The sequence below is a fragment of the Microtus ochrogaster genome, unplaced genomic scaffold (genome assembly GCF_000317375.1).
Source record: "Microtus ochrogaster isolate Prairie Vole_2 unplaced genomic scaffold, MicOch1.0 UNK8, whole genome shotgun sequence".
In the NCBI taxonomy this organism is placed as follows: Eukaryota; Metazoa; Chordata; class Mammalia; order Rodentia; family Cricetidae; genus Microtus; species Microtus ochrogaster.
The window spans coordinates 7956663-7965701 of record NW_004949106.1 but is presented as its reverse complement, the minus strand read 5'-3'; the positions used below and the strand labels follow the sequence as shown (position 1 = coordinate 7965701).

General features: G+C 46.4%; 1 protein-coding gene across 1 annotated transcript in view; it reads right to left on the bottom strand.

Moving 5' to 3' along the window:
• Nucleotides 1–712: 712 nt before the first annotated feature.
• Stat4 (signal transducer and activator of transcription 4) overlaps nucleotides 713–9039 on the bottom strand; it is an 84765-nt gene continuing 76438 nt past the window's right edge. Inside the window, exons 14-21 of the mRNA XM_005366422.1 lie at nucleotides 7845–7980; nucleotides 6423–6472; nucleotides 6111–6205; nucleotides 5496–5632; nucleotides 5085–5276; nucleotides 2730–2796; nucleotides 2225–2333; nucleotides 713–1006 (exon numbers count right to left, since the gene is read on the bottom strand). Coding sequence (XP_005366479.1) covers nucleotides 980–1006; nucleotides 2225–2333; nucleotides 2730–2796; nucleotides 5085–5276; nucleotides 5496–5632; nucleotides 6111–6205; nucleotides 6423–6472; nucleotides 7845–7980 — 813 coding nt within the window. The 3' untranslated portion in view covers nucleotides 713–979. The remainder of the gene's footprint in view (nucleotides 1007–2224; nucleotides 2334–2729; nucleotides 2797–5084; nucleotides 5277–5495; nucleotides 5633–6110; nucleotides 6206–6422; nucleotides 6473–7844; nucleotides 7981–9039) is intronic.

The window sequence follows — 9039 nt, the reverse complement described above, 5'->3', positions numbered from 1 at the left end:
ATGAATACATACATATATTCCTGGAACGGCCAAAGGCAGAGTAAGCAATGACATCACAGACCACAGTTAGCCTGAACTGGTGCCCAAAGTACACCTGCAACTTCTGTACCCACAGTGCCAGTCAGCAAAGCACTTCCCATCTCTCCACCAGCGAGAATCAAATGCCTTGCTCTTCTGTAGTCTCAGATGAAGTTACCAGGACCAGAGACTTGTGGAATCAGAAGGGATGGCTGAACCCCTTCAGTCCGACATGTTCTCGAGATGCAAACTATGCAACCTGCAGGTGACTTCAGGAATCCGAGGTCCAGGCTGCCATTCGCTTCCCAGCCTTCATTTCCTAAGACTTTTCACCCATCTGTCCACTTGCAGTGCCCACCCTACAGAGATGACTCTGGATCCTTCTTCCCACTGAGAGACCCCCATCCCCGGTAGGGGCACTAGTAGCCGTGAAGCATCACAGATATACCGGAGCTGGGCTGGCAATCTGAAGGCTGCATGATTCACCCCTGTGAGTCATGCTGTTCCCGCCCCATCATTCCCCACATCTGGGATCTACTTTAATGATTCTTATCTGGTTTTCCGCTAACCCTTCCTGTGGTTTTGACTAATTCAGACATGATACTGTATTCTCGACCCACCCGAAATGGTAACATGGCTTCCAGGGCCAAATCATAGATAAAACCCGAGAAATAAAATCAGAAACAAATGCACGCCAGGAGGTCTTCTGTTATATTGTTGCTAACACTGGTTTCTTAAAGCTTTCTTCTTGCATGTTTATCTGAAGCTTTGGGGTTTTTTGCTTTTTTTTTTTTTGCATTCTGGTCACTTGCACTCCCAATTGGGGTGAGAGGAAAGCTTTAGACTTCTACCATTTTCTAGAAACCGGTATTTACAAAGCTGAAGAAATAAATTGTGGCCTTTGACCGAGAACAATCCCCGCTGTCAACCGCTCTCTTCTGTGAAGAGTCACTTTATGCTGTCATTCAGCAGAATACGGAGATTTCATCTAAAAATCGAAAATGGAAAATGATTGTTAAGGAAGCTAATTTGCAAATAACTCAGTTTTGAGGGAGCGAATACTCTTTTGTCTACTGAACAATCTGTAATCTTTCTACCAGTTAACTAAGAATTCATTAGAGTCATTGGGTCTGATCAGTCTGAAATAAGAGTAATTCGAGTAGATTAAAAACTGTGTTAAGAAGTCTACTCACGGGGCAGGCAGAGTAGCTCATTGGGTTAAAGCACTCGCACCGAAAGCCCGAGTTCAACACAGAGACACACACGGTAATTACAAACCCCAAATCCGTTCATCACACGAAACATAGAAATATTAATTATTATCTAAATAATTAAAACCTAAAAAAAAGGTACAAAATGTAGCAAAAGTTCAGTTGGATCTAAATAACTTGGTATATTCAGGACATCCAGCATTGGGCTAAGCCATGCAAGGCAAGCAAGGACTGTCCATCTTTGAAATTCTTAAAGAATACCGTTCGACTTCTAGCTAGGTAGCAGCTTCCTGCTCATCCAGATCCCTGCAAGGTTTCGCTCTGATGTATTCATATTTGGTAAATTGGGAGTGGTGAACCCTTTGACAGCATTGGGGGATGGAAACAAATAGAAAACATCCCAAGTAATGTTATAGATGGGGACACAGTTCTTAAAAAATATTTATGTTCAAGCTGGAGAGATGGCTCAGTGGTTAAGAGCACTGGCTGCTCAAGAGGCCCTGGGTTCAATTCCCAGCACCCACATGGCAGCTCACAACTGTCTGTTACTCCAGTTTCAGGGGATCCGACACCTTCACACCAATGCACATAAAATAAAGTTAAATAAGTTATTTTAAAAAATACTTATGCTTTGATTGTTCTTCGTGCTCTAGGGCCACAGAGACAGGCTGTGCAACAACCAAGAGAGACTGGAACTTGTGGTTCTTAAGGTAACTGCCAAAGGAGACTTACAGACCTTGGCTGCACCAGGGAGAGAAGTGTAGGCATATTTTGCCCTCTGGTTTTGTGGCAAACACCGGAAGGCAGTTCTCGCAAGCGCCAGTATTTAGCAACGTGCATGCCACCTAAGCAGCACCGTCTGTTTCGGGCTCTTGAATTTGTGCTAGCAACCGCGCTTTCTCTTTGTCCAGGCGGTGCCGCAACCCCCTATGTTTCACTTGGCACCTTTGTTTCATTGCCAACACCCCAGAGCATTGAGAGACGGGAGGACGTACTGCAGTTTCAATCGTGGCCGGGCTCAGGTTTTCTCTCAGCACAGCGTATACACTCGGGGACATGGGGAGAAGGTCTGAAGGAGACTGGGGTTCCGTGGAATCACTCCGGCTTAAAGAGATAACAGGAGAATATTACAAGGATTATAACATAATAGCTCATGGTAGCCTGCTGTGTCCGGGACTCATCTAACACTTCATCTCTTTGTGACAATGAGCTTGCCTGCTTCATCATTTCCTATCAGAGCATTCAATCTGCTATGCAATACATGGCATATAAAAACACCGCTTTATAATTCCGGCCTTAATAGACGAGAGAGTGTGCCCTGAAGACTTGCTTTATGCGTTCCAAGAAATGAGACATAAAATGCTTTATTGGGCATTAAAAATGCTTTATCTTCAGTTATATGTGCTCCGATCTGCCCTTACATCTTTTAGGAAAAGCCTTTTGAAAAAAAAATAAATCAATTCAACAATAAATATTTTATGCGTGACTAACGTTACTCACATGGTTGAAATGGGGATAAAAACTGAAGGGACATAACCTTTGTCTCCCCGTTCTGTTGGTCTCGAAACTGAAAAAGAAAAAAGGCACAATGTTGGGAAGAAATGTTAACGTTATTGATAAAGTTGGAAATCGAACATCTGGGAAAATGTCTACAATACGCAGAAGAAAATAAATAATACGTTTGTCTTGTAATTCACAAAACAGCCACACAGGTGAACTTGAAATGCACTAGGCAAACAACAAAGCCCTTGGCAGGCTGATACGACTTCACATGTCAACGACTCTAAAATGTCTGAGGATAGTTGAGATGGCTTGACTGTCTGCCCTTGAAGTGTGGCAGTAATATCCAATTCATTTGTACATCAGGAAATTTATAGTGCCGAAGTGCGGTTGTCAGTCTATGGGGCGCCTGGGGAATAGTTAAAATGTGGAGCCTGCCGAAGGAAACTCGTTAGGTGTGTGCTTTATAAGGAATATTGAGACGCCAGCCTCTTTCTTCTCTGTGTCTTGTTCATAGACTCCCATCATGAGGTCTCATGGCAGGCCTACCAAAAGGTGATGGAATTACCCTCCAGAGACTGGCACCTTCCAAACTGTAAGCCCAACAAACCATAGTCTTTGGCTGACACACATAGGAACAGAATTCTTTTCATTCAAACACTGGTCATAAACTTATTACTACCCAGAGGTTTTGAAGCATGGACATCAGCTTGCCTAGAACTAACATTACACTGTGATAACCACATAGTACTGGTAACGGGCAAACCTTGGTCTTCCCAGGTGCACCATGCCAATCGGATGCCAGTAGGGTCTCCCAGCTTTAATTATTCTGCTATTCACTACAGCTGAGGAGCCTTAGAGACAACAGGCTGTTATCCCTTGGAACCTGTAGGGGACTGAGCTCTAGGAACCCTGACAGTCACTCAGTCTACTGTGCTTCAATCCTGTGTGTCCAACCGTGCTGCGTTTGCTTTGGACCTAAGCACCCCTTTCTGTAAGCTTTACATCCGTTCCAGGTTGTCTACAATACTGCCTCAGCACTGACGCTGTTTTAAGAGCTGTCAGCCTATACTGCTTATAGAAGACAGAAAAGAAAAGGTCTACATCTTCAATGCCGTTGCAATCTCGAAAACCTCTTTTTGGTGTCTGGTGGGCTGAATAAGATGTGGAAACTAGGAAGAGAGAGGCCAACTGTGCATTCATGAGAGAGAACGGGGAGCCCCTTACCCCAGACAGTTAATTTTTATCATTTTTCTTTTATGTATTCAATATTGTTGAATGTCTATTGGGATAGTTGCTCTTCTAGAGCTTTAAGACGCATAGGAGAGTCTGGCGAGGCAGGAGAGTAGAGCAGGGAGCCCCATGTCTCTTCTTACATAAAGAATAAACACTCCGAGTAAGGATGAGAGTGAGGCCGGATGGGGTATATGATTCAGAGCTGGATTATTTGTCCAGCATTCGTCAGAGCCTGAGTTCCATCCCTAGCCTCTCTCTGTCTCTTTCACACACACACACACACACACACACACACACACACACACACACAGAGAGAGAGAGAGAGAGAGAGAGAGAGAGAGATCACAGTAGAGTGAAAAACTTAACTCTTCGCTCTCAAAGTTTCTTTGCAAAATGCAGGACTATGGACTGCTGCATTTTCCCGAAAGCTTTGCAGCCATCAGCTCCCTTCCCTGAGCCACAGGCATGCAGCCATCAGCTCCCTTCCCTGAGCCACAGGCATGCAGCCATGAGCACTCCCGTGGAGTGGCGTTCCATTTTTATTTTAATAATTAAAGCTCCCCTGAAGTACAGAGAGCAAAACAGCCACACTGGCTAGTCTTACAGACCAGGTCGCAATAACACACACCTTTAATGTCAGTGGTCATACTGGTTGGCCATAGAAACCAGGTCATGCGTGCCTTTAATCCCAGTGGTGCATTCTTTTAATCCCAGCACTAGAGAGGAATATAAAACGGGAGGAGACAACTCTCAGTCAATCTCATTCTGAGATTCCTGGAGGCAGGATCGCCATTTCAGACTGAGGTCAAGGTAAGAGCCAGTGGCTGGCTATTTTACTTTTCAGATGTTCAGGTTGAACCCCAATTTCTCTCTCTGAGTTTTTATGACCATTGCTTCACTCCTGTTTTAAGGGGGATGAACTCCAGGCTCTACAAAGAGCTGGTTTGGCCGTGGTGAAGTCTGTTGTAGCCATGAAGGTTACACGGACATGTCAATTCATTACCCCCATTGGACCTGGGACATTACAACATCAAAGTAATAAAAAAAAGAGGAACTTCCTTCGCGTTTCTCTGTTACGTCATCATTTCCCAAAATCTCATGAGAAAAGTAAACACAGACCTTCGTAAGGCTGGGAGCTGTAGTGTTTGCCGAAGGCTTTGTCTTTGGGAATGTCAGGGTAGAGGTACTTGAGAGGGTTCTCGGGGACGTTCTCGGCCATGATGACCTTGTAGTCTCGCAGGATGTCAGCGAAGGGCAGAGCCGACAGCCGCCCTTTGTTGTAGGGCTCCACAGAGTGGAACCTCACTTCTCCTGAAAAGCACAGAAACCGGGGATATTCAAGTTCTCCGTGGTCATTCCTCGACCTGCATTATCTCCATAGCTAAAAGGTATGGCCTTCTGGAGTCCCATCAGTGTAGACTGTACACGCGATAAAGCATGCAACACAAGCTTTCAGAATTCACAGGTACCTGGTTACAGGCCAAGCGGACCAGTTCCTATTCAAGCCAGTGAGGGAGTGCCATGACGTACCGTTTTCAGAGTGGTCCACCCAGGTGAAGGTGATCCCTCCAAGATGGCTCTCACTGAATCTTAACAAGAATGTCCCGGGCATTTTATCCTTGAGCAGAAGCCGTTCCTTCTCTTTGCTTACAAAGCCCATGATGTACCTAAAATTAGAGCAAGGGGTAAGGCATGGTCTCATCTGATTGTCGTTACTTCTCCACTGATTGCATTCATCAAGAATAGGCCTAACACAAGCAACTATACCCAACTCTGATAGCATTACACAACACATGCATATTATACAATACATGCATGTAGTACAGATGCACAATATATTATTATAGGTTACTCTCTGAAGAAACCACAATTGTGTTTTTCCCCCTAAACACACTTTAAAAAAGAAATGGAAAAAAATTAATTAATTAATTAATTTTCTTTTGAGACAGGTTTTTGCTGTATCTTTAGAGCCTGTCCTGGAACTAGCTCTTGTAGACCAGGCTGGCCTCGAACTCACAGAGATCCGCCTGCCTCTACCTCCTGAATGCTGGATTAAAGGCGTGTGCCACCACTGCCCAGCATGGAAACAAGATAATTAAAGCAGAAAAAAAGTACTCCTAAGAGAAACAGAGCCTGTGAACTCACCCATCAATCCACAGGGGGAGAATGTGCTTTTTAATCAGGTCCAATATTGCTTCCAACCAGGTCCAGAAGGTAAACGGTTTGCCAGGCAAATGTTCCTATCAGGAAGAAGGCACAAGCATGGACAAGGCCGGTGACTTAAGCCGCACCCAGATAGAACCCACCCTAACTTTTGAGCAGAACAGGACCTTCTGTTAAGGTCACCCTCATCCGGAAACTCCTCCAAAGCATCGGCAATGGCACGGAGCTGGAGCTGCAGCAAGCAGCGCCATGACAAAGAGCTTCCTAAGCAACACCCCTCCCCCCGGTTTGTACCTTGCAGAACTTGGCCCAGCTGAGGTGACCGTCGCTGTAGTTGGACTGGACTAAAATGAAGGAAAAAAAAATAAACAGAAAGATTTAACAAGAGTGGGACTTTCCGTTCTGTGCCTGGCCTAGTTTCTCGCCCTCCTTCATCGTAAGCATTCCACAAGGACTTGCGATGGAGATGGACGTAAGATAAACCGGAGTGCAATCCCAGTGACTGCAATCCTCGGTATCTAAGAGCTTTGTGAGGGAGGAACCAACGACAGCTTTAGGACGCTCCAGGAATGGGGGATAAGCTGGCAGACAGCAACCCCAGGGAAGCCACCCCAGGGAGGAAGGACAGTGACGCACAAGGGGCTGTGGGGACAGCGTAACATTGACTGGGAACATTAGAGGCAGCCTAAGGGTGGTGACCTGCCCACTAAAGTGAAAACAATAAGCTTGGAAATCATAGGTAGTAAGCAGCCAACAACTATTTCGATCTAGAACACTATTAATACTCTCTAAAGTCTAAGAAAACTCCATTCCTGTGGATGATTTGCTGAAGAGCCTAAGACTACAGTTGCAATCCACGCTAATCTATACTATTGCTAGTAACGTACGAATATACTTAAAAGCATTAGCCACTCATTAACAAAAATTTGCCAAACTCTACCACTGCTGTTTATGAATTCAAGATAAAAAAAAATTGTATTTGGTAAGTGTTGAAACTGTCCAAAAGACCAGATGTATCTGAATGCCAACTGATAGGCCAATGGGTGTGTGTGGCAAGCGAGCCAGCATCCTAAGAGCCATTCTGCTGCCCCGGGTTCTGTTCTGTGCAGATCAAACCTTGGTACTAGTTTAACTGGAAACACATCCAGACTCAATGTGAGCTCTCCCTGGTGCTGAGGGCTCTTGCTTATCAAAATTCAGGTGTCCATAAGAAATCTGGGTAAAGCTCTGACTGCGGTTAGCACAGAAAGGGCTGCTGACGACATCTGTACCGTCTAGACACAGAAGCTTCCGTCACGTGAGGAATTCGGTCATTCTTGGTGTCTTTGAGTTTCTGTTCCGTTTCCCCATACTTGGCCCAGCCAGTTCTAGTTAGTTAATGGCAACGTGACTGCTTCACAGCCTAGTCAGAGGAAGTGCTAAGGACTCCTGAGAACCAGAGGGTGAACGGAAGGGACTGGCTGCAGAGGAGCTCTGGCTGGGCTCACAGCGGGGCGCTGCGAAGTGAGGCTGCGACCTCTGAGCCCCAGCCTCCTCAAATCAGTACAATAAATACCGTTAGCCCCCGAGGAACACTGCGGGGATTAAAAGGAGAAAAACACTTGGGCCTGTCCCTGACGATATCCAGTAGGCATTCAATAAAGCGTGACAATCGCCAGAACTCTCAGCGGTAGTAGCGTGACTGCTTGCAAACCCTCCCTGCCCGTCTGCCCTCACCTGTGAGCTTCTCCGCCAGCATGTTGAGCTGGTCTGAATTAAGGCCACGGCCGACATAGGATGAAAACTGCCAGCTCATCACTTCCAGGAGTTGACTCAGCGTGACAGACGGAGGATTATTGAAGAAAACCAAGTTCTGAAATAGAGTCACGGTGACAATATCCGTTAGTTGCATGGGGGAGCACCACCATTGAGTACATCGCTGCCCTGATTCAAAGTCGGGGGTCAAGCAAAGTCAACAACACAGATGGTTAGGAGTGAGCTTTTCCGTGCCTGTGTTCCTTAAGATAATACAACTTGGGGATCCATCTTTGCTGATGGAATCACTTGCCATCTCCCAACGTTCTCAGAACGACCAACTCAACCAGCAATCGGCTTATACAGGTAGTTGTAACCATACAGATAGCCTTCCCTGAAATGCTATTCCCTATAGACATGTTCAATTAGCTGCTCATCATGAAAGAGGGCCCTGCATCCAGCAAAGATCACAAGATGGGAAGAAGAGGAGGAAAGTGGTAGGATTTTGGGGGACACTATTCTCTCTTTGAGAAGGGCATTGGAGGATGGCCAGGGAGGACAGGCTAACGAAGGCATAGAGCTCAGAGTCTGAAGAGAGACTGAGTTAATAAGTCAGCCTCAGCTGCTCGGTCTGGCTTCATGAGGAGGCTGTGATCTTGGTGTCCAGATAATCATGCTGGAGCCCAGTTGTTCTGGAAAGGGTGCGTATGGCGGCCTCTGTGGCTTCCTAGGTGATATTGCTAAGGACAAAGTGTGGTGCTGCCCTGAAGCTGGAGGACGGAGGCACCCCACTTTCCTCCCATTCCCCGTAGTTGGAAGAGATGAGCAGACACGTAGCTCTTAAAGGAAGGAGTCATATAGTGCCAACGGCTATTCTTGGCCTTAAAGACCAGAGAATTGGCCGGTGGATTCTTTGACCCAAGAGGGATCTTAGCCCCCGGCAGCTCCTTCTTTGCAGTTGGTCTGCTTCAGATGCCTGGGCATCTGGGGATGAGGGTGGGGATGAGGGTGATGGGGATAAACCATTGCTCTGTCTCAGGTGCCCCGGCATCCAGGGATGAGGGTGGGGATGAGGGTGATGCGGCTAAGCCATTGATCTGTCTCAGGTGCCTGGGCATCTGGGGATGAGGGTGGGGATGAGGGTGGGGATGAGGGTGGGGATGAGGGTGATGCGGCT